At 40.5% G+C, this 25,406-nt stretch overlaps 1 protein-coding gene across 4 annotated transcripts in view; it reads right to left on the reverse strand.

The window, feature by feature from the left end:
- The window catches only part of DNM3 (dynamin 3), a gene marked incomplete at both ends in the record, with an annotated part of 166,979 nt that overhangs the window by 37,149 nt on the left and 104,424 nt on the right, over positions 1-25,406 (reverse strand). For 2 of the 4 annotated variants that reach the window (XM_079535787.1, XM_079535789.1), the window contains 2 exons: positions 12,411-12,422; positions 16,514-16,625. In XM_079535787.1, coding sequence (XP_079391913.1) covers positions 12,411-12,422; positions 16,514-16,625 — 124 coding nt within the window. The remainder of the gene's footprint in view (positions 1-12,410; positions 12,423-16,513; positions 16,626-25,406) is intronic. The other 2 variants (XM_079535790.1, XM_079535788.1) reach the window with 1 other exon arrangement.

Here is a 25,406-nt window from a genome sequence, read left to right on the forward strand (position 1 = left end):
AGGATGGGTATTAATGAAAAGAATGGTAGTCATAAAGTAACAGATAGGTACACGGCAGCATGGCAGGAAGAACTAGCAGCCTTAAAAGGTTTCATCATCAAAGTGTCCAACAGATAGTCCAGCTGGAAGAAAATAGCATGAACTTGCCGGGTAATGTTGTTTCTGCCCATAACGCAAGACTGAGGTACTGTCAGTACAGTGGACAATAGAAAGGTGTCCTGCAGGACACGGTAATGTCAAGGACTGGAAAAACAGAAGCAGGATTAAATACAAGTTACACAGTGGCAGACTAATGATAGCTGCTGTGCTGGACTGAGGTTCATCAGCTAGCAGTAATAAAAGAAATCCTGAGCACCTTTAACAAAGCATCAGGCAATTCTAAGGCAATACTATCACACGGCCACAAAAAGGCTGAACGCGTTTGCCTCTGTTATGAGCAATGCAGGTCCAAGAATGGAAACATGTTTTTTTACAGTACAGGTGTATCATCTCCAGATCACTGAGGGAGGAGGTTATATGCCATCTGGTGAAAGATAACATTCTATATCTCCCTTGATTCCAGAGATGCTGCATACTTCACTAATAGTCAAATGAAACTGAGTGGCCAGAACAACAGGATTTTATTGCAATTGCACCGAAGCTGCTTTTCAGCATCTATAGGATAGAGCACTGCAGTTTTCAAGAGGGCTAGACAGTTAAATTGAAATATTTCTGCATCTTATATGAACTGTGTAGCCTTTTTCCTTCCTCCCTCACAGGGTTCTTGTCCATGTTCCAAAGCATGCTCCCTGGTCTCAGAGCTGGAACAGGCTCTGCATCAGCACTCCCATTAAGCAGGAGAGTATATCTGGGAGGAAAGAGTGAGGATATTTGATTAGTGGTCTCGGAAAATTCCCAGGTACACACTGATCATCCCAAAGCTGCTCCTGCTGCTCACGGAGCCTGGGAAAAGATGAATGTGGCCTTTGGAAAAGACCTCTCTTAAAAACCCACTGGGCATGGAGATTGTTTTTTGATCACTTCCTTCAGGGAGGGCTGGAGAATGACTGCATGTTCCACAGGTCTGTGAAGAGTGATTTAGAGAGCCTGATGAGACTAGAGGAGAGAAATGGTATAAGAAAACAATTTCTGCCCTTCCGGGAATGTTTTTTTTTCCATTATTGTCTCAAAACTGGAATATCAGTCCTGCGTATCTTCACCTTCTTCTTCACGTGGAGGAGAGGGACCAGGCTGTAAGAAAGAGTGATCTGAATGGCAAAAGGAGCAAACAAACTGTCACTGCCAGTACAACAAGCTGGTCCCACAGGCTGACTTGGCACCTTCTGTCACCCTTCCTAAGCCTTAATCCAATTTGGTAAGAGCACATGTTGTTTGTGAGAAAAGAGCAGACTGCTGAGAAGGCAGCTAAACAGCTGATGAAAGATACTGATGCTACCATTACCATGTAGGTTGCTGGTTACAGCTTTCTTGCAATGGAGAGGGGGAGGAAAAACTTCATGTGAGACCCTAAAATTAACTTTTGAATTACTAAAAGCACATTGGGCTAAGCCTTCAGTAATGAGCATCAGGTATGATGCAATCAACACATCAACAGCTAACCTCGTGTAGTGGAAGGATGCCTTACAGTTATCAAATGACACGCTGGAGAATCTGCTACTCCAACTAACTCTCTGTATGTGTCAGGAGAACTTTTGGGGTGTTTATCAGAAGGGGAATAGTAGAAAGGGGTGAGAGAGAGGTGAACTCCTTAAAATATAATTTATTTTCTGGCTACCTTCCTTTCATAAGGGGAAAAAAAAAGTTCAGCTTAAATTACAGGCATGCAGGCAAGCTCTTTCAGCCCCAGAAATTCATCCTACATGTTGATTAATAGTCAAACTATTACAGCTTTAACATGAAAAATGGGAAAGGCTTCAACTGAAGACTGCCTGTAGCTAATGATGCAGTGGAATGAACGTTTTCGTTCCAGCTAAACCATTCCTGTTCCTGTAAAAATAAAGAAATCCAATCCTGGGATATGAAAAAGACTCAAAGAACTATGCATGTTTATTGGCCTAAAATAATGCCATGTACGTATGGGATATTTTACCTGTTCAATGAAACATATGTAATTGCATACATGTACACACAGAATATACATAGCTGAAGTGAGATAGATATCTATAGTGGGTACAAAGTGCAGAAGATAAGTTGGTGACCATAACCTGGAATTTCTCTGTAAGCGCTTCACAGAGCTAATAGATTTTAACGTAGCTCCTGTCTCAGGCTAAAAAAAATTAAAATGCAATAACCAAAACACCGCAAGGAAGTGCAGTGGGCTGTATAGAATCTGCCTGGCAAGGCTGCCTGACACACGCAGGACTTGCTTGGAGATCTCCCTGCGGTTCAGCCCCTGGCGCCATCAGTTGGGCTCAAAATCAAAAGCAGTGGAAGGAGGTAATTAAAAGTGACTCTACACTGCTCTCCTGGCAAAAGACGACTCCACTGCAGCCACTGAAGGAGGGTGGGAAAGGATTCAGGGGTATGTAAGAGAAGGCATGTGTCTCTCCAGCTTTAGTGATTTCCATTATGGAAAAGCAGCGCTTTCCAGCTTTTAACCTTTACGCCGCTGAAGTCAAACATCAACTTTTTGTTTTAATTTCAGCATGTAAAAGACAAACTCCGGTTTGGCTAATGTCAACAGCATGCTCTCCCTAAGCTATAAGTAAGGTGCGGAGCTGAAAAAGCCCTACAAGGCAAAAAGCTGAGAAGCAAAATGATAGAGAAGCAGCGATTGCCACCAGCACTTCCACTGGCTGACTTGGCCCAGTGATTCTCAAGGCTATGGGACACAGGGTGAAGGGAAAGGCCAGGAGGTTCAAACCATGCTGTTGGCTGCAGGAACATCCATTAAAAGAAATTAAGAGCAAAGTCAGACCCCAGAAGGAGCAGAAGACACTGTGTTCCAACTCTAACCAGCTGAAGGAAAGTTTATATAAAAACAATCCCTTGGTCAGTGAGTCATGAGGAAAGAATTCCTAAGCTTTCTTCAGGGAAACCCCAGTAAATAACATGTCTAAAAACACATGAAGATGGTGTTGTCTGTTTCCTTACGATACTTGGTCTACATGATAAAACCTTTGGCAGCAAAACAACCTACCGAGAACAGATCTCTTTGGGAAACCCAAAAACCAGTAAGAACTGCTGTGGCTCCTTGCAAAGCCTGTCTCATATTCTAGCTCTTGTATGAGTTGTCTAATGCAAACTGGGAAGAAACATGAAAAGAATGCTTTTCCTTACAGCTTTGGAGAGTGCTTCTCCGTCGATTGCATGCAGTCGTACTCTCAAGATACATAGATGCCTGGATTTCAGTACATTCTGCATCTTTTATAACTATGCGCTTTGGACCGAAATATCTTGCTGTACTACGCCCAAAGAAACTGAATGAAAAGCTCTCTGCATGCACAGCCTGTCTGGAATATGTTATCAGACATGCAGCAGGCTGTGCAAGAAATAGTACTCTAGCAAAAGAAAGGCTGGATGGCTGGATTTCAATTCCAATGTAAAACTTCTTTGGCTATGAGCATTTTTTTCATCTTTTTTTTTTTTTTTTTTTCTTTCTTCTTTTTTAATTATCACAACATTTTAGAAGCGTGTTACGTGTTTTTAAGCATATCTTCCAGCAAAGAGATTTTAAAGTAACTTAACATAGGCTCAGAAAAATAAGAGATTGCAGTGGTTTCCAGACAAATGATCAGAGCTGAACACTGTGCCGCCTGAATTTGGACTGACTAAAAACTACTGTTGGAGATTCCAGGTAGGAATATTAACTAAAGCACATATATTCTGTGTCAAGCAGAGCTCACACTCTGTAGCAAAGCTTCTTAATTGTTGCAGATGCCCAGGACAGACTCATTTTACCTCTCCCCATAAGGAGTTTTTAGCTTATTGAGTGTGAATGTGAACGTTTTGGTTTGCACTGGAAGCTTCGCCTGCCCAATGTAAAATTCCTTTATGGATTTTATTTCAGGTTATGCTGCTCCCATATTTTCAGCTGCTATAGATCCATAGCAGACTCCAGAAGTTTTCCAGGATATAGCCAGAAACTTGTCAAGAAAAAAAAAAGGAAGGTTGGAAGCATTACAGGGTAATTCCCAAGGGGCTGTGGAGTTACCATAGTAAAGGAGTGTTTTTACCAAAATGCACAGAAACAAAAGAGGTAGCTTCACTGATATTTGAATTGTAATTTTCCATGCTTTGAGTGAATAGGGCATTTGTGACCATCTTTCAGGTATCTGTGACTAACTGTAAACTCTGGGAGATAGCTTAATACTCCTCTGCGTGAAGAAATACATGATGAAAAATATTGCTTAAAAGCTATGAAGGATCAGCCTAAAGGCTATCAGTACTGACAAAGCACAAGCTTTGCACAGAGAAAATGCAGACGCACGATGAAAGGAACTCTTGAAAATAGGAGCATCTTTTAGTCCCGTTAAACCAGTCCATCATCCAAAAGGGAAGATGAAGCCAGAAAGAGCACAGGTGGAAAGAACTTTTTATCAAAACTCACAGAAGTGGGATAGGTGACACTGAGAAGTGCTGCATCCTTTCATCTTACATGGAGCGGCAGCGCTCCTGAGCCTTACCAGAGAAAAGATGTGTATTTAAGTGCTTCATCATAATCTGAATTCTGTTGCTTAACTGTCATGGTGCTGGTAGACAATTAATCAGGAACTTTAACAATTACACACGAGTATCAACAGTCAAGAGATCCAGACACAGAAGGAATAACCACAGATTATTCTAGACACAGATGCCTGGAAATACATGCAGTTCCCCAGTGGGGTATCATCCAAAAAGATCTGAATTGCGACAGGAAAATGTTGGCACTTGTACACGTAAAGCAAATACATTCAGCATATCTGAGCAAACACACCAAACCTCTCAGGATGCGCACACACACACACCCTCTTGACTCAGGTAAAATCGTTTCAAACAGTTCCCCACAGTTTTTCTTTCTACTCTTCATTAAACCAGCAAAAGGATGAAGAGTCTCATACACACCTAGGTTAGTTAATAACGATTACTGACTTTAAAGACTTCAACAAGTGACCTAACAAAACTGCTTGAGCAAATTTCCAGTCTTACTTTAAGCTGAGATGCTTCTGGTTCCCCAGCTAAGGGGACACTCAAATTAACTGAAATCAAATTAGGATTAATCCATCATTGTTGATTCTTAAATTCATCACTGTATATGCAGATGATATAGGAGTGAGGTATTTTTAAAGAGCAAAGACAAAGATGTTTTGCCAAACCTGCTCCAAACACCAGAAATAGTGCCTTCTTAGGCTTGAAGAGACAAGTCCTGTAGAAAGAAATTATGCTGCTGCTCTACAGAATTCCTTAATCATATAATAATCTTAAAGCCTACATCGCCTGCTAGTCAGACCAGTGACAAACAGGTAGTTTGTTCTGAGACTATCAATTTCCACAGATCTCAATGGCTAGTGACAAACCTCTAACCCAAAATGCAGACAGGACAATGTTCAGTAATTATCCACTGATTCTCTCCTGTCATTCTTTGACTGTAAGCTTTACAAGCCAGGAACCACGTTTTTATTTTACATTTGTAAAATGGGATCTGGGTCCACAACTGCAGCTTCTAGACAAATAGTATCTATTCACAATATTAACAACAGCTGCTGGAGAGGCATCATGCTGTGACTTACAAAAGAAACTGTACGAATAAGATGGAACTAAATAAGAGAAATGCAACATGGGGCAGAAATCACAGTCCCAGTTGGACAACACCAGGACTGGTTCTAGGAAAGGAGGATTTTAGCAGAACACTCACCAGACTACAGTAAGCAGGGAAAAAAACAGCATTCCACTAAAAACTTACAGGATGAAGCAGAACACGTTCAGTCACAGCAGATGAAATGCTAACCCTCCAGACATTGATGGGAGCTTTACAATTGACTTCACCATGCCCAGTTTTCACTCATGTTCCAGTCTTTTTGCTACCAATGCTGGTTGCAGTTTAATTGTTTCTGAGCATATGCATCCACTCATTGGTTTTTATTCTACACAGCAGTATATAACAGAGACCATAAAGAAAAAGAGTTATGTTTTCAAACTCTTGGAGATGACAAGTGTCCTAAAGCAAGGGCCCATGATTTCCACCATACCAAGAGCAAGACACTGTTGAGGACTGCACACAATGCTGCATTTTGCTCTTGGTTAACTTCCTAAGCTTTAACATTGAAACTAGCAGTGAGCCCTGAATTGGAAGCCATTGATCCAGAAGAAAAGAAACCCGACAGATAAAGGTAAGCTATAGACACCTATGCATTCGAGGTTGCTTGCTGGTGTCCTTGTTCATAGAGTCAGATCATTCCCTGGGTTGAAGCCCTCAGCTGAGGAGCAGCAGGTACAGAGCCCCTACTCACTGAACAGCTCAAGAGAATACTGTGACAAATAAAGATGACTGAAAAGTTTCATTTTCTGCTAATGAAAAGGTCCAGTGCAGCCCAACACCTTGTGTAACAGCTCGTGGGAACTTTCTGTCTACGCATCACAGAGCTTTCATCCAGCCAGATAATTTCACATACGTCATTTGAACTGAGTGCAATATTCAGTGATGCATCATCCTCTCTTTGAATTACAAGTAATTTGATTAGGAAATGTTAGGTTTAAAAAGAATGAAAGAAGGTAAAGGTGAACCAAGTAAGATGATTTGTTTCTCCACTTTGGGACCAGGAACAACAGTAGGTGAGGCACCAAAGTGGAAGAGAACCAAAAATCAAATACCACAAGTGTCCACAGCCAGCTTTTCCTAGGGTCAAAACTCAGTTCTCCAGAATCAGCACAGTTAGAATAGCAAATGTTCTCCAAATCCATCAAACTGTGAAGAACAGAGAACACACTGGTCAATGAAAGGCCACAATGGAACTGGGACACAGGTGCAGGAGGGGTGACCACAGAACAGGAACAAATGACATCATGAGTGCTGTGAGGAAAGAATGAAATTTCAGAACAGGGAATTTCACACACAAAGCATCGTGTGAAATTGACTCCATGTGGACAGTAATTATAACCCTACCTCCACCAAAAGAAAGGTAGGGTAAGCTAAACAAATCCAGGATAAAACCATGCATCAGAATAGACATTGCATGTCTTTGCTTTTGTCCAAAACAGAATGAGAAAAAACAGCATTCAGTTTCTCTTAATGGTCTTGTTTTCTCTTACAAGTGAGAGAAAAAGAAGGATCTGGCTGTTTACCAGCTGCCCTCCACCCTCCTGTCCAATGACTACATTTCCTGCTACACTGTAAATGCTATGGAAGTTACTCCGGTGACATTTTTGGCAGAAAAAACTCACATTTTTATTTAGACCCAATTACTTTTTTTAAAAACTGCTACTCAGGAGTAGTTTTTTGTGCAGGAACTGACTTGGAGAACAACAAAAAAAATTGCTCAAGTCTCGTGATATCTGAGTGCGTTTCCCTTTCTGTTCAGTTTTGCACATGGGTGACACGGTGGAGCTGCACTAAAGGGGTTTGGAGGCAACGCGACCTTCCAGCTATGGCTGTCCTGAGACCTGGGGGCACAGACACCCAGCCTGCAGTCTCAAGGATCTCTGTAGGTCTGAGTAGTGCAGCACAGCCCAGAAGCACCCTCCTGTGCCAGCCAACTCTTAGCACTCATTGACCAGTTCTAGGAAAGGATCTGCAGGAGTTGGCTTTCTTTACTGCCTTCCCCAGGGCGGATCTCCCTCTCTTTTCAATAGCAATTCATGTCCAGAACATGGCTGACACTCCACACTCCATCATCTGAAACTTCACAGCCAGAAAGTTTTCACCTTCCGGTACAGCTTCAATAAAATCCTTCATTAGAGTGGAAGTGGTGCAAAAATGAGCTGCACCATAAAAAATGAGAATTTAAAAATATTTTCAAGGTGCAGGTGTCTCATGGAAAGCAAAGAGCCCACCACGAAGACATTGCAAACATAATAATAATAAAAAAAATCTGCTCCATTCTAAATTTCCTGGAGCTTGCTTAATGTCAGCAGGTTTGTTTAATAGCAGAAATGTAAAACTGTGACAGCTATTGAACGGCTGACCCCTGACACAGGCAGTTACCAGTTTGCTGGGACTGGTTCTGAAATCCTTCAGTTAGCAAGGCTGCATCTTGTTACAGTCAGTGCAACTGATGCAATGCTCTGGATCTCTCTCTCCCTTGTACGTTTTTAAGTCTCTTGTGCCAACAATTATTTTACTCTTAGAGAATATAAAAGAGGGCTGCTCTGTGTTTCAGGGAACAGGAGTGCCTCTAGGTTTGGTTTGAAGTAGTAAATACTTAGAAGGATGATTTTTATGGAGGGGTGTTTTCGCATTCATGAAAGCGTAAGGCAGCACGGAAGGCACTGACAAACAGCCATTTCCTTTCCTCCCTCTGCTTTGGACTGCTGCTGACCCTGTGGGGACGCGCATGCACGCACTGCTCTGCTCCGTCACGCCGTCACTTCATTGTAAAACTCAATTCATCTGTTTGAAGCAATGACTGAAGCACCGTCTATAAAATTATGGCATTTTTCCCGCTTTAAAAAGTATTATAACACTTCTTTCATTTGAAAGTTATTTTTAAACCTCCTTGGCCTGGAGCCAATTTTAGTCATAACTGAAGTGGATTCTTCTTTTCCTAGAATTCAGTGCCTTCCTTTCCTAGAATATAGTTGTCTGGGTGTTGTTTTTTTAAGTTAAAAAAAAACAAACCAACAAAAACAAAACAGTAAATGCACAGTTTTCATTTCCATCTACGCTGCTTTCCCTCTGACACATCAGCACAAGTTGCTGTTCAGCCTGCTGCTACACAACAAACACAAGCGAGTCCTTACTTTTTTTAGCTTAGGACCTTAACTCGAACACCACCCTCAGCAGTCTGGGAGCAGAGGCACCGACTCTCAGTTTGAGCCTGGCTGGGAACATTACCATGGCCAGAGTCAGAGCGTGATTTGCAGGTAAGTGCAGACACTTCAGAAACACAGCTGGATTTGGTAAAACAAGCATCACAGCCCTGTTGCAAAGATGCACGTGGCTTCTGGCGCAGTACCTGCGTAGAAACGTCAATAGCCAGGCATGAAATAGATGAACTGAGAGCTGTTGTCATACACTTAGGTAGGATGAGTACCCTGACTTCACTCACTCTAAGTTCCCACTTTCCAGGGCTGTCTCGAGAGGGAGTAGGACATCTGGTCTTCTTAATGAAGTAGCTGATCTGGAATCTGGGTTCGGTATAACTACTCCCATCCCTTTCCCCTCCCCCTCCCAAAAAAAGAGACTTGAAACTAAGCAATTAATATGTCACCAAGAAGTATTTTAAGCAATAACATGCAAACTGACCTGGCAGCGAGATTATTTTCCTTTTCTTTTCAAAGGAAATTCTGTTTTCCTCAGGAGAAAATTCAAACTAAATTCTACTAAGTGACTTTGTATTCGGTGAATGCTCGTATGCTCAGTGTTATCCACACTGAGACAATTCCACTAACCAAGATGCAAATTTTGTGTGTGTGTGTTTTATTTTTGCTAGCTCAGCCTATGGGGTTTGGGATGAGAATTTCAGTAGGACACAGCACCTAGTAAATCTTCTAACCTAACAACGTTGGGCACGTACAGAAAACTGCCTATGTGAGAATATTGTAGGCTTTGTTGCTGTTGTTATTTTCAAACAGCAGGATCTGGAGGGCTGCTGTTTTTTGCTTTTGTTTTTAAACAACAAGAGTGATGAAAATGCACGGGGGAGGAAGCGAATTCACAAAGATGGATTAAGACACTGAGTCAGTGTCTTCAGCATCTGGACCGAAGCTACAAGCAGCTTCCCAGCGCTCTGTGCAGCTTGGCACAACGCTCCTCTCATCCTGCTTCTGCACAGGACTGCAGAGCAGAGTTCAGTTTTAACTTTAGTAAGACGTGGCTTGCCAACATGTGCTTGCTGAATGAGGTAGGTCTCCATTACCTCATTCTAAACGACCCCTTTTACAGATCTTATCCAACAAAGCTTTGAAGATATATTTATTTTTAACCATGTGAGAAATCTCACTTACAGTAATGATTGTGCAACAATAAAAAGTAAAAATAACAATGATTAGTAGTCCACTGATGACCATAAACCCTCTTCTTTTCCCTCCCCCTGCTTTTTCTTAGGACCTCATTACTCCAATGTTTATTTTTACTTTGCAAATTTAAGAGGCAAAGCTAAGGGCAGTACCCATTCAGGTTGTGTGGGCGGTTACGGAATCTTTCCACGTGACATGAGACAGTGTGAAAGCCCTAGCAGGTAATAATAAGAGGAATTTTAAAGCCTTGCTAGGTACCCAAGTAAATCCATACCAGGACAGTAAGGAAGGATTCTGCAGGTTTGAAAACCCTGGGATCTACAGTCTGCAGCTCCTCCTTTCTCCCAGCCACATCTCAGACTCTGTTACCGCCTCTCAGGTGCACCCACTTCATTTTCCATACAACTAGGTACAGAAGTCTCAAGATGTCTGCAGGCTTTGAGCCACTACAGGCAGCTGCAGTTAGTTCTGCCTGCCTAACTGGGATTCATAACCTCCTAAAATCACAGAATCATAGAATGGCTTGGGCTGCAAGGGACCTTTAAGATCATCTAGCTCCAGCTCCCTGAGTATGAGCAACTCATGTGAAAGAAGGGAGGGGACACAGATGAGGATTCGATGATCCTCACCAGGATCTGGGTTCCAAGGGAAAGATGAGGATGGCTGTCATGGAGATTTGTTTTGGAATTACCTTCTGGCTGACATCCCAAGGCCAATGGGGGAATTTCTGCGAACGTACAGCAAAAATCACCCATTGCTCACAGCATAAGGAAAGCTAACAGATCCAACAAGCCTCAAATCTCACAGGTTTCTCCTATACCTGCTTAAATCTATCCTATCTTTTGCTAGCAACTGAACTCCACGTCAGACACTACTACTGGTCCTCCCTCCCTGGAGGTGCCCCATAGCTCAGGTCACTGGAGAACAGTGCTTGTCCACATGCATCCTGACCCCTGTTTCTGGCAGCGCCAACAGATCTCTGGTGCCCCATCTCACTTGACAGAGCATCTACAGTCTAACTCCTCTCATCAGGAGATCAGCTCAGTACCCAGCATAGCAGCAAAGCCTTAAGTCAGCATATCGTAAAGCAACATTATAAACATTACCTTGATATTTCAGTGTACACAGTTAACATTTACATTTCACACCAACTCCTGCATACAGTCCCTCTCTCTATGCCATCAATTCTTAACCCTTCACCACCCAACAGGCAAGCCAATAAAACACATTTTTGGTGCTTCTGAGCCCAGTTACTATGGAGACAGCAGCAGACAAAAAGTGATAAAAATATCAAAATTAAAAGCAGACAAATTCCCACATCTTCAGGCAATTTTAAGTGCACCTGGGTCTTTCCCAAATAGCCAAGAAATGTTAGAAGCTCACAGTGAGATACTACAAGCAATATTTCAAGGGACAGTTTCAACATTTGCTATGAAGCATCCTTTGATGCTCCAGATACATCCTCCTAAGGGTTAATGTGTCAAAAGAGGAAAGAAAAAAAATGCAAAAGCCGTGTAAATTCTTTCTGTAGCATGACAAAATCTCTTTGCATCATGTTCCAAAGTGTGAGATGTGAAATTTTCATTCTTAAGTTAAGTAAAAATGGCAGAAAAAGTACAAACCCTGGGAACTACTTAATTATTAGTTTATCAGATCAGCATCAGCAAAACTATCTTTTTATGTGCTGCTCAGTTTTAAAAATCTACCATGCATATTTCAGTTCTCCCTCTCTACACCCCACACCCTTCTGCTGCTGTCCAGCTGGAACACATCAAGGGTCTAGAAGCCAAGTCAAATGTTGACCCCACCCTCCTCCATCCATTTTAAGGCACCTTCAAAGCCACTACACTGATCTAGTTCAGCTTAGCCAACAACGCCAGCAAATCTGTTATTTAAGACTTTAGTGCCGGGTTTTTATAACTGCCCATTAATACGAGCTTTGATGTATGGTCAAAAAATCCAGCTGTAATGAGTTTCATCAGACTGTAGCAACCTTTCCTCAGAAGGTCTTTATTACTGTACCTTCATAATCTTCGGACCCAATACTGTTTTATAGTATCATTCTCACTGAACTGCCTTAAAAAACAACACTCGGCATCATTTAACATATCACCTTCTGCAAAATTAAAATACAAAGATCTGTTCATAGTTTCATAGAAGACATTTTTGTACCTACATTTCCTCTTAGAAAGAAGCTAGGAGTTTCCTCGTAGGAGTATGCAGGCAACAATTGTGTGAAATAGAAGATAAAGTGATTTTTATGACAAAACCCTTGAGTCAGGATACAAAAGGATTTTGTAAAAGCACAAAGAACTTACTCTGTTATTCCCCTTTGCAGGATGCAGCAGGGAGGGAAGAGGAAAAAAGAAATATTAGATACATACATTTTACATACATTCAGTCTAACTTGTGCAGTTCTGGAAGTAGCTCAAACCAAATGAACTGACTCAAAGTACATTCACAGAATCCTTTAGTCAGACAGCTTCCTGAGGAGCACAGGACATTCACGAAGGATCTGAAATGGTCAGTGAAGCTGTAAATTCACACTGCTTTTCAAAATTTCCTCTCTACGCAAACTTTCAGATTCTACTTTTGCTTCCTCCAGTGTAAATTAGGAGCAGCTCCAGGGAAGTCGGTGGACACTAAAACAAGGGTGAGGGAAACGAGGCTCAAAATGATCTAGGGATGGGACCAAAGCCAGAGGGATTTTCGTGCATCGGTAATACTGAGCTTCCAGTACGCAAAGCAACCACTAAATATGTCTGCTTACCCTTTCACGACAGCCACTCCCTGCAACATGCCAATGAATGGAAAGTTTCACGATCCAGTGCTTTTAAAAAGCAAATATTGTACGTTTAGACTAGTAATGAAAGTAAGGAGGAGATGGCATTAGGGAAAGGGGAACGGGAATGGATGGTTGGTGCCAGCCAGGTAAAGTGTGCTGAACAGCTTACGATGAACATCTGTGCTTTCTTTTCTTTTCTTTTAATTACAAGTTTTGCCATGAGCTGGCATGAACAGTGTATATTATCCAGTGGGAAGCTGGCCAAAATAAACACCAGCCGAGTTGAGAAATACAGTCTGGAAAGGTTAGTCACAAAGTTGTAGCCATTTTTTAGAAAAGGAGGTTTGGATGCCTCAATACAGAAACCCAGCAGTAAAGTCAGCTGGTAAATGGATATCCTGTTTCAAAGTGAATTGGCCACAGTGTGATTTATATCAAGCAAGCTGCCTTGCATATGGGTTGGAATACTAAAAACACTGATTCATTGCTATCTGGGTGGCTGTCAAAGCTCACGTCCTGAGAAACGCAAATCTCTGGGGAGGGAGGTGACCTGGAAAAGTCCAAAAGAATTCAGGGGCTCAAAGAAAAACTCTGAAGGGTGGTTAAAGATAGCTAACAAGTGAATGAATACGTGAATGTACATCTGCACTCACTGAGGGATGGAGAACGCAGGCAAAAGGAAGCAAGAAAATGGAGGAACGGGGTGTTAGATGGTTTAATGAGTTTTGTTTAGGCACAAAAACAAAATGTCAACAACCTTAGACTTTGCTTAGGGTATTAAAGTAGTACTTCATAGCAGTAGTGGTAAGTACCAAGCCCCATTACCACTGTCATCATTCAATTTTAAGTAGTACTACTAGAAAAACAACAGAAAAACAAATATTCTTAGTTGAGAGATTTGCTCCTGGTGAGAACTTGAAGCAAATCTCTTTAATTCAGTGACAAATTCCTACTATTCCTTTCATTGCAGAAGTAAACCAAGTAGGGGCCAATGCGTTGGGCTTTATATCAGCATTCCCGTATGTGAGCAGCAGAGCTGTTAATGAAAGCACACAGCTTAACTTCAGATTCCAGGCTGTGCACGCTCCTCTGGCAGTTACAGAAAGCAGGCCAGCCTCACCACTGCAGCACTCCAGGTTTACAGCACTATTAATCTATTTTTCATTTCTAAGCAGCAATTTTTCTACTTCTGGTGCCAAAGTCTTGGATATTCAAAGTTACCAGCTGCAACTTGCACATGAAAAAGAATGAGAAGGTCATCCTCTGAAGGGGCTGGGGTACCTCTTTGCATTTTTAACTGCGGGACTGTGAAGCTGTTAAGAAAGACTGAAGCAAACACAACTTGCTGCCATTTCCTAACAGCATTTCTTGCATGAAAATGAGGTCTCTCAATCTTTGAAGAAGAGTAAAAGACTGGTGGGCATCTCAAAAACTATTTTATGTTGCCAGGCAAAGGTGCAGAACTGAGGAGTGTGCATATGATTATAATGAAAGTTCTGTCGAAGTTCCCAATGTGCCCTGAGTGCTGTAGCTTTTGCTTTATAAAATATAGAACTTTAACTGCAGACTTTCATTACACATTTGAACCTACAGTCGTAGTCGTAGTAGGAAGAAAATACTCTGCAAGATTAGAGTAGCATGAAGGATCCTTCCTGCACAGTTTGATGAGCTACAGCATGAATTTCAAACTGGAGGGTTTGGAACAACAATATTCACTCTTTTTTTGTGATGTAAAGGTGATTCCAGCCCAGACAACAACTGAGTTTTGACTGCCTCCTAACTTTGTCTTTTAAAGACGACTTTCAATCTTGTTTCTGAGATTCCTTCAACAGACAAACTTTAAAAAAAAAAGGGTTCTTCAGAAAACCTATTTTGAATATAAAATATTTTTAGGGAGATAGGAAAAACAAAGAGACAGAACATAAGTTTAGAAATCCAGCCATTGTGCCTTTTTTATCAATAAAGGATCAGGTATATGAAGAATATGGCAAACATGGCAGATTCAATTGGCTGGTTTGACACCATAACCTGAGCAAAAAATCAAAACGATGCAGTATTTTGAAAGTAGGAATGTATTAGATAACCTCTTATAACTAATCCTTGTAACATGACTTCTGGTAGTCCTAGATAAGAGCTAATTTACGGGGACAGGCACCCTACTGGAAAGTCATTAAGAATATTTAAAAACGAGTGCCAGATATTTGGTAGGTCTCCTGCTGAATTTCTGTCTGACCTATTAAAAAAAAACCAACACTGTTATTATAATCACTGGTCATTTCTACAATAACTGGAGAATCCCACAGTTCAAGTATTCTGATTTGGCTTTTGTTGGTAGCCTCGACAGTGTTTACACAGAGTACAGGGAGCGTTTCCTGCGCATGTAAATAGCAGCAGGAAGAGATGCAGAGAGGATTATAGAGGAAGATGTACAGGTATCACAAAAACAAGGGAAGTATGAGGAAGATGATGAAAATGGAAGACATCACAAGACCCGGGGCTCAAGGGACCTGCCCTTGTCATGGAAAACAAGCAGGAATAGGAACAAATTCCACCAAAGTCAAAGCATCATTTCTCAGAATAGATTCTCCTCTGAAGGTATCCATGCGAAAATTACTCTAGAAAGATGAGCTATGCATTAGAGAGTCTTTAGTGAATACTGAAAGAATTTAGTGAATATTGAAATACTGAAGAATTTGTCAATTCAAACTAGTCAAGCACAGAGCACAGGACAAAACAAAAAAAGAAGAAAATCCCAATACTGATTGAATCCCATGGAAGCTCTGACACTACTGAGAAAAAGTTGTGGTTACTGTAGGTTTGTCATGGGTAATAAAGGCCTTTTAAAATTGAAACCTTAACTATAAAACAGAGTAGCCATAATCTCAATGGTCTTAAAGCAGCCTCACTGCTCAGTGCCAAGGTTTTGTTCTGATGCTGCAGGCCTCTGATGCTCCAGTGCCTCACCAGGGCCTCAGCTACGCAGGCACTTGAGGGAGCTGGACTTCAGGAGCTGAGCCAACTCCCTTGTCCCAGACTTATGTAAATGACAAAACACAAAATGACAATGTCCAAAAAGTACAAAATGGTAGTTGGGCATATTCCATTTCCCAGCATTTTCCTTTTTTTGTCTTTTCTGTTTAATTTAGAGGCTGTTTTTCTTGCTGTTTCCTGTTCAATTTGCTTCACATGATTAGCACAGTAAAACTGTGTTTGGAAAGGTTTAGCATGTGTTCCATGCACAAAAACATGCAATGATTCAGTAAAATAAATACACGTGATTGCCTCAAATGCTTCTGTCAGTTCTGTAATACAGAGCTTGCAGGAATAAGCTTATTTTCTTTAGAAGATATTCATAGAAGCAACGAAGCACAGAAAACCTCACTTTGCTGAATGCTTTTACTAAACTGTTCCAATGAATGACATTTTGGAACTTTTTTTTTTTTGAATTGATGTCTGACACACAAATTAACTGTAAAGTATTTCATTATGAATATTAACCAATTACTTCCTCAGAGGCCAATGAAAAGGCTACAATTTCTTGAGATATCTGCAGATGTTCTGTTCTCCCAAATGATGCAATTGGTTTTCTGACTCAAAAAGAGCAGCTACTGAAACCGAGTGAGCTATAGAACTTACTGAGGATTTATCAGGATAGACACCGGCTCGTAGCAGAGATGCCTTCCAGCTATCCACCTCTTCTTGGGAGTCACAGGCTAGTTCAAGGAAACGGTAATCCTTGTAAACATTCCTAGGACAGAGAGCAGCACACTGTAAAATCAGAATTTTACTTCTTTGTATCACGCACACAGCATATTAACAAAAAATCCTTTGGGATCAGAAATAACTTGGTAGTTGTTTCGGACAATGGCATTTATGAGACAGGTGCTTGCTTAATAATTACATGGAGTACTTAAAAATATCTTACAATGCTTCAACACAGCTCTGGAAATAACAATTATCTGAAAGCACTGTGAAACTGCTTCAAATCAATTTTCCAGCTTTTGTTTCCAAAATGAGGCACATTTAGGAAAAGTAAAACTGTTGTGATACAGAGGACAAACACAGAAGACATTCCAACAAAGCTGTATTTTGAAGCTGATTACTGCTGTAACCAATAAATATCAGAATAACTAAGGATGCAACTTTTTCCCATGCTAGGTCCTTTTGACTTTCAGACACCGTCAGTAAAATGGGAAAAAAATACCATGACAATTAGAATTTTTTAAGAATTCCTCTAAAGTCTGCCACAATCATACGAAAACTAGGATGTGTTTAAATAATACCTACTGCAGGTAATTAATGGAACTAGATAAATATAAGCATTAGGAATAGGGAATCACATAATGGAAGAAAAGAGAAAGAAGGAAAAATACATTATATGTAGGAAGGTGGTACTTGTAAATTCTCCAATAAATAGAGCAGATTTTCCCCTTACGGTTTAGCCATTAGTTTCCGAATTCATAGTCTATATACCGACCAGATTTGCTATAAATTTGTCAGCCAACAGTCTTTTTAGGAAAGGCCACAAGCTTTGCAGACAAAGGTTATGAAACCACATTTTGCCAGATCTTAAAAGCTGCACAGGAATCGATCTTCCATTGCAACCAGACTGTTTTCTTTCCTTAGCAAGCTATGCAGAGGGGGGAGCGAAGGGCAGCAAGGAGGACTCAGAGAGATTATTCAAGCTTCAAAGAGAGCTTCAAAGAGACAAGGGGTTCTTATAGCTCCGTTATGCAACAAAAGATGTGATTCCTGCCACATATTTTGAGGAAAAAAAGAGTGAATACCTTATAGGACTTGGAGATTATTATTATCATCACTGCCCGGACAGATTTCTGTAGCATTCAGGAGCTGGTGGGATTTCACCTTCATGCTTCTGGAATACACCTGAAGATGTACTGCTGACTCAAACCAAGGACAGACTCAGGCACCTCTGCCAGGCAGGGCAGCATGCCTGCATTTCCCTCCTAGGACAACCAGACAGTGCACAAAGAGGCAGAGAGGCACTAACAGGTCACATCCCACAGCTTGGACACAGCCACCGGCAGAAGGAATGATTGAAAGCTCTACGTATCTTTTATTGATTAGAAATTTGAAATCAAACCATTTACTTCTTTGGCTCCAAATGCACTTATTCTGCCTTAATGCAAAGAATGGCCTGGACAACCTCTTCAGATTCCGTTACCTTGAAGTGATGATAAAACACTTGAATCTTAATTGATCTGTGGAACTCTGAGTCAAGATTTACAGAATAAAATACTGAATGAAAACAAACAAAAAAAGATCAATACGAAATCACTAAAGAAAAAGTGTCTTAATTTATTGTTAGGAGAAACGTCTACTGAGATAAGTTTTTTGGCTGAGATAACTAAGCAGCTATAAGGAAAAGGAAGGAAAATGAAGAGAAAGGGAAGCTAAAATGGTAACAGGATAGCCTCAGAAGACTAAAAATAACAATAAAATACAGAAAGACTGTAAAATATAGTGATAGGGAAGTTCCAAAAATACTTATCTGCAAGAGCAAAACAACATGACACCAGCTTATGAAAACATTTTTTCAGGATTGTCATGACATATATTAAACTTCTTGGCATTTTGTGACTTGCTACAGCAAGCATAGCTGTGTGAGAGGGAATTTTAGCTGAGTGCTTTGAACAGATGGGAGCTGGCAGTCCTGCGCTCCCTGTCATCATATGAAGAGCCTTCCTAGGCATAGGGACACCTGATGAGCAAGATTCTGGGTCTGGCCTCTGGCCCTCTGAGGCCTCTCACTGCAATATCTGAGTGCTCCATGACCACTACAGAAGAACACAGGTTTCTGCTTCACAGAGTAAATGAGGAGCAAAAGGGCACACAAAGCTTGCATCAGTGCGGGTAAATGGACAGTGCCTCCCAAAACAGCCTCCTTGCCCTTAGACTTCTTTGTCTTTCTCTTCCAGAAAGGCTGACAGGCACAGGAGCATTTCAAAGGAAAAAAGAAAAGCCAAAGCAACTCCTGAAGAGAGCTTGTCCTTTTACTAGCAGAATCTTACCAAAAAAACCCATACCATTAACATGTTTTACTCATTAGGAATCCACTGGCATCTCATGGAAAGCTGTAAAAACATTCTTGAAAACAATTCAAATTTTCTGTTTTGTTCTCTCTTCTACTTTTAAAAATTGCTAAAGATAATGGCACAGAAACAGTTACTACTCAATCCTTACCTACTTGTTCCATATGGAATACAATGAGATCATGCTCTCATTGTCATCTCCATAGCAGCTACATACTTTAAAGAGTGATATAATACAGGATACCAAGAAGAAAAAAGGAACTCTCAAAAATACAAGTTTTGTTGATATTCAGGCAACTTTAAGGGACTGTAGAAACAAACAGATGCAATACAATAAATGTGAATATGCCTAGCAGTAAAATTTGCATGCCACATTTCCCTTGGACATTTAACATTTTTTAAGTTTGAGCACTCAAACAAGGGAGCTGTGTGCAAAGCTGCATGCATGTACCACATCTAACTATACTGCTTCCTTCTGCAGAGTTCATAACTAAATATCCTGTGTAGTACTTGAAAATAGATCCCAAGAGGGAAAAATATAAAAGATTACAATTTATTATCTGCAGGTTTTGTCACACTCCAAATACATATACCTCAGGATGTGCATTGCAGACAAATCAAAGCACTGCTTCTGGTGATGAGCAGCCAATTGGTCTAAAGGTGCCCAAACCAAACGCAGTGCTCCAAGTAAGGCTGCACGGCGGCCTTAACCCCTTTAGCTCCTCCCACTGCAGAAGAGTCCTAGCAAGAAAAGGCAGTAATGGATTAAGAGATCTGAAAGCATTCCATAGGAAACAGAGTAGTGGCAGTAAGGCTGGAAAGTGAGTCCAGTGGTGAGTTACTGAGATTCCTGTCCCACCAGTCCTAGCCTAGGCTTGTCAGCACTGCTCAGGGAGGGTTCCATTGCCTATGCAATAGCAGAGCTACAGGAACCAGGCCCAACAGTGGAATAATAGAGGGCTGAAAATCACTAAGAACTTTCTGGATACCTGCTGTAATGGAGGCAATACCAACAGAGTTCCACAGCAGCTGTGCACCGACACTGCTTGCTATCCGAACAAGCGCTGTATCTCAAGACATGTAGCAGTTCTTGCAACTCCTTAAAACCAAGATAAGGTTAAATATTTATCTCCAACAAGCTTGGAAAGATGTTAAAGGTAACCAGTCTATACACATTACAAATCCTGTTGATATGCATGCATATAAATAAATGCATATCCACACACTAACTGTATGCACAGACAGCTTTCAGACTGAGTTGGATCTGGAACATTTCAGTAGACAAAGCTGTACTGTATGTGCAGGTGTTGGTTTTTTTTGCTTTTTCTTTCTTTTTTTTTTCTTTTTCTTTTTTTTTTTTTTTTTTTTTTTGGAGAGAGAGAGAAAATACAAACCAAGATTAAATGCAAAAGCATTTGTTCTTCCCCCTAAACCTCCCTATTGATTTATAGTAGGAGACAGAACAGGAATTAGAGAATGAGAATATTACTGAAATTTTAGGATTGTGCCTATAGGACAATTTATCTCTAATCCTGCAAAGAACACAAAGCACACATAACTTAAACAGTGACACTGAAGCAAGTGGAACTACTCATAGGCTGACAGGTCAAGGACTGTCCTCCTTTACAGGGATTTGAAACACCTGAAATGACTGTTGGTGAATCTCTCATCTTTTTAGGAGGATGCAAGCAAAATTTAAAATCAACACAAAATCTGGAACCAAATGCAAACTGGCCCAATTTTATTTCACAATAAATGCAAAAGAATGAATTCTGAGGTATCTTTGATTGAAAATGAGCTTCATACTTAGTTACTTAAAATAAGGAGAAAATAACAGAATCCAGATACACCAAACGCATGCACAACAAAGATAGCCTCGAATAAAACTCCATAGATATCCTTTGCTTATTCAATCTGCAGCTCCACTGGCTATATTCTGCTTCTCTGACCTACTCTTAGTTTGCCATTTTAAACACTTGCAATTCCACAACGTCTGGTTTGACTATATGCATGATTTTTCTTATAAGAAAGCTCTACTAAAGGCTCTGTAAATCATATATTTTAAAGAAACTGACCATCTGCTATGAGTTAACTGCAATGACTAACATTTTCTATCAAGGCATGCCATTTCAGATCAGTACAATGTGAACGTTAATTAAAATTAATTACACATGTCTCTGAAGACATTTTTCTTAATATCCAGAAAAGCCAAAGAGACAATCTCTGAGACAATGTTGAGAAATAACAGCACTTAAGGATTTTGCCATTAACTCATATAAGTGATCTCCCAGAAGAATAGGGATGTCTTCAAGTTTACACGCCCAAATACAGACACAAATGAACTTAAGGTGAAAATGAATTGAGAGATGCTGATTAGCATATAGCCAATCCTGAACAACCGAGTGTCTCAATTTCTGTATGAAAACCAGAAGAGAAATGTAGCCATGAAGGGCAACATCCGTGTGGTAAAAGTAAATGGCACAAAAATACTCTGTAACTCCATAGATAAGAAGGCTCAGTTACTGTTGTGATAGGTGATGAAAGGCTGATTTGGAACCTGCCTTGAGGGCCACACAGATACAAAAGGAGCTCCCAGCTGTCAGAGCCTCACCACAGTACCTCTGCTTCCACAGATGTGGCAGTGATGCACTTTCTGGGTCACACTGAGCGAGGAAGGAGAACTTGTCCTGCAAGCTGAGTCCGGTTTACCAGCCATGACTTGGCCATGCTTACAGCACCTGTCTGTGTGGTAGAAGATCCTAGACAATCCTTCAGGGAATTTTCTTGAAGTGTAACTCACATATAAGATACGGGTTTGCCATTCAAGTTTCTTTCCCTGAGAGTTCCTTTTTGCTCCTTAATGCCGGTTTTAGACCACCTATCTCCCATTCTACAATAAAAATGTTGTGCAAAGAATTCTTGTCAGTAAAGGCAACAATGAAATATTCCAGAATTATTATTATTATTATTATTAATGGAATGTAGTTGGGGCACAAAGACTAGCTATTCTTTGAGTTTGTATATTTTCCCCATTCTTAGACATTGTACTCACCAGCAGCTTACAGTTTGTTTACAAATCCCAGCAGCTTTTTTTTTTCTGGGTTACATTTAGATATGTATTTTTTAATTAAATAGATTTTATTTCTTCCTTTTCTAACAGAGAGAGCTGTGAATAGTTTACAGTCCAGTTCTTCCTGAGGCTTAGTTTTCTTAGCAATTCAAAAACAGTAACTAACATACATCTCATCTTAGGCTTTCTCCTTCAGCCTGGCTTCCATCCAACAGCTCCTCTGACCCGGTCTCCTTTCACTAGTTGCCTTTATTTTGGCTGTTTCCCAATTTCCCCTATATATGGATTGCAGTTAACCACTTGTTGTTTGTAAGAAAGAATTCAGTACTTAAGGTTCTAATGCATCTGGAGTCTTAGAGAAGAATTATGCTCCATTCCTTTTTAGAGCAAAACTTAGCCAACAACAGGCACCCAAAATAAAAGGTGTTGTACCTTTCACTAATCAAACATCGCATTCTTCCTTGGGTCCTACAAGGTAACGTCGTTTCCTGGGCACTACAACTCCTGACAATAAGAGTGTGCTCAGGAGACAACAGCTCTATTTCTAGCCCTGTTGTGCCCCTTCCACATTTTCTTTTGATGACTCTCCCCTTTGCGTTCATCTGTTTCTCAGATTAAGTATTTACTTCTCCAATAAAACCGTCCCAGACGGTCAGCTCTCATGCAGAGCTGTTAGCTCTGTCACACTGCTTCACAATTACTGAGGAGCATTTAAGTCGCAGGAAACTATTCTACTGAAGATAAATAAAACAATGGCTTAATGCTTTGAATTCATTTTCTCACATCCCCCTGCTATACAGAACCATAGAAAGGTGACCGATAAGTGACTACAGATCCTGAAGGGAGGCACAGTTAAAACTATGGTTCTTGTCCCAAACCTCCGTACTTAAAAATGCAAATTGGTAAATTTTTATGAGAAATGCACGAGAATGGGCAAAGGATTTGAACTAAAATCCTAGAAGGAAAGTAAATTTCCCGGGATGGGAAGAATTTGTTTGTTCTTGAACTCTGCTCAAGAGTCTCACGCATCCATCAGTTTTGACGGCGAAGGTAAATCTACATGAGCACATTCAGTGACAAAATCTTCTCCATTCTTAGCTCTGCTTCATAAAGTCAATCAGTACTACGTCTACACAACAACTTTGCTAGCACTTCATCTCTTCATACCAAGAGGGAAAGCCTTATACTACCTTGTGTTTTCATGAGAATCAAAAGCTGGCTCCAATCCTTGAGCTCCATCCCTCTGGGAATACTGGGCAGAACTCACAAGCAGCACCATGGTGTACCTCACTGCATAGTGAGGACTAGCCAGAACTCAAGTTCTTCATAACATTTTTTAATAATCACTGTTTTCAGAGCACAATTACACTTACTACCACTCTGCTTCTCATAAGAGCGAGCAGAAGTGCTCGATTTCACATTACGTTTGACAGCAAAACTGCATTCATTAGTATCGATATACAGAATGGTTCTTTTCAAATACTTTGAATACACTTGATCTCTTTTCCAGTCTAAAAGACTTGCTAACAGCTTGCTGTGGAGATAGAAGGAAAGGAGAAAAGGATGGTCAACATAAAATAGCAGTCTCTTTCTTGAGAACCTGAGACACGCACTGCTCGATCCTGCAACCCCGCTTCAGTTGCTTGCATGTAGATTTGCATAGACAGACACTGCCCCAAACGATCCAGGAGTCAAAGGACGCTTTCTCTGATGTACTTGGCTCTTAGTGCTGCTAAGGTAAGTAAACTAGAGAAGCCCATCTACAAAGGTCTTCAATGACCTCTATAAATTAAGTGGGCGCACTCAAAAACTTTGAATAAATCATTACGTTTGCTGAAAAGCATAACTGTAACCCCCCCACAACCCTGTTACTTAAGCAACACTCTATTTCACACCAAGAATTTCCTTTTTAAAAAAAAAAAACTATATTTTTTTTAACTTTTAATTAGAAAGTAACGAGAAAAGAATTTAATTATTTCACAATGCTGGCTTTTCATAGCTGCACAATTATGTACATTTCATGAGAATTTATCTTCACTGTGAAATCAATCGTCACAGTCTCCATTTACTATACATTACCAAGTCACATTTGATTCCTGTCAGAGAACTGTTGACTTCTGCAGTAAATCAAAATGACAAATACTGTTAAGTTTCCTTCTGCCTCTATCCCCTCAACTCCTAACTCAAGATGGTTTTTCCTGCTACGCAGTGAAATGAGCATTTTCCTGGTAACTGTATTTCAGAACTGGAAAGGTTTTCATAAATGGAAAAAATGCAATGCATAATCCAGGAAACTATTGAAATGTACAGTATCAGAAACACATGGCTGTAGCAAAATACCTATGCAATGAGGGGCTGGGAATGAAAATGAGAACAAGCTGATTAAAATTCTTCTCCTAAACAGATATTCCTTGAAAATTAAAATATTTTAGTAGGACATTCAAATAACTCACAAAATCAAGGGAAAAAAAAAACACCCCACAGATTATGGAAAAAGGAGATTTGGAATAATCTCCATGCTATCATCAGTCGCTCTGGAGCAGATGATTTTGCCTTTGTTCTTTAATGATCCACATCTTAAACAGTAAAATGTTTCCATAACAAGAACCCTCAGTGGGCAAACTCAGAAAACTGATTTCTTTCCCAATTACAAGGTTTTAGAAAGAAAGTAGAAACTAAGCTAATCATTACATTAATTTTGACAAAACAAGCAATATTTGGTGCCCTCTATACTCAGGAAGCAGATCAACGTAGTAGCATAAAATAAAACAACAGAAAGACTCCTCATTTCAACAGATTTTTACCATTTTTTTGTTTCAGTTTCCCCAGGAAACTGGGAAGGGAACACGGGCCCCAGCTGAGTGCTGGATTGCTTTGCTCAACTTGCAGTATCCCTACTTCTGCTGAAACAATCTATGAATTTAGGAGACACTGCAAAGCAAACTGATACTCAACTTGTTTTGACTGATTTGTGCCAGAAGGCAAATTTTTGGAAATATGAAAAAAATCAGTTGCTTCACAATAACGGAGGGGCTGCTGTTGTAATTAGAATTCAATAAACGTTTCTTCAAGAACAAGTTCTGCCTCCTTTTAAGTTGGAGGAGTGTCTTTGTAAGCAGCCACTCCCAAGACAGTTATTCTGTGGTCTTATCATCATGCTGTCACGTCCCAACATGCCCATACAGACACATGGGTGTTTTTAGAGCAGCCTGCCGATGCTGGAGGCTCTACTCACAGCCCAAATGGGCACGGTTGTCACAGACATGGCAAGCATTTTAGACATCTGACTTTGAGATCTTTGCTGTCTGGTGTGCGTGAAGATCCAGTGAAAATGCAAATGTGCAAATAATGCTCAAAGAAATCCCAAAATTGCCAAAGGAAATGCATGCTTACCTTGGATTTTCAT

Source organism: Tetrao urogallus (assembly GCF_951394365.1).
Source record: "Tetrao urogallus genome assembly, chromosome: 5".
NCBI classification, from domain to species: domain Eukaryota; kingdom Metazoa; phylum Chordata; class Aves; order Galliformes; family Phasianidae; genus Tetrao; species Tetrao urogallus.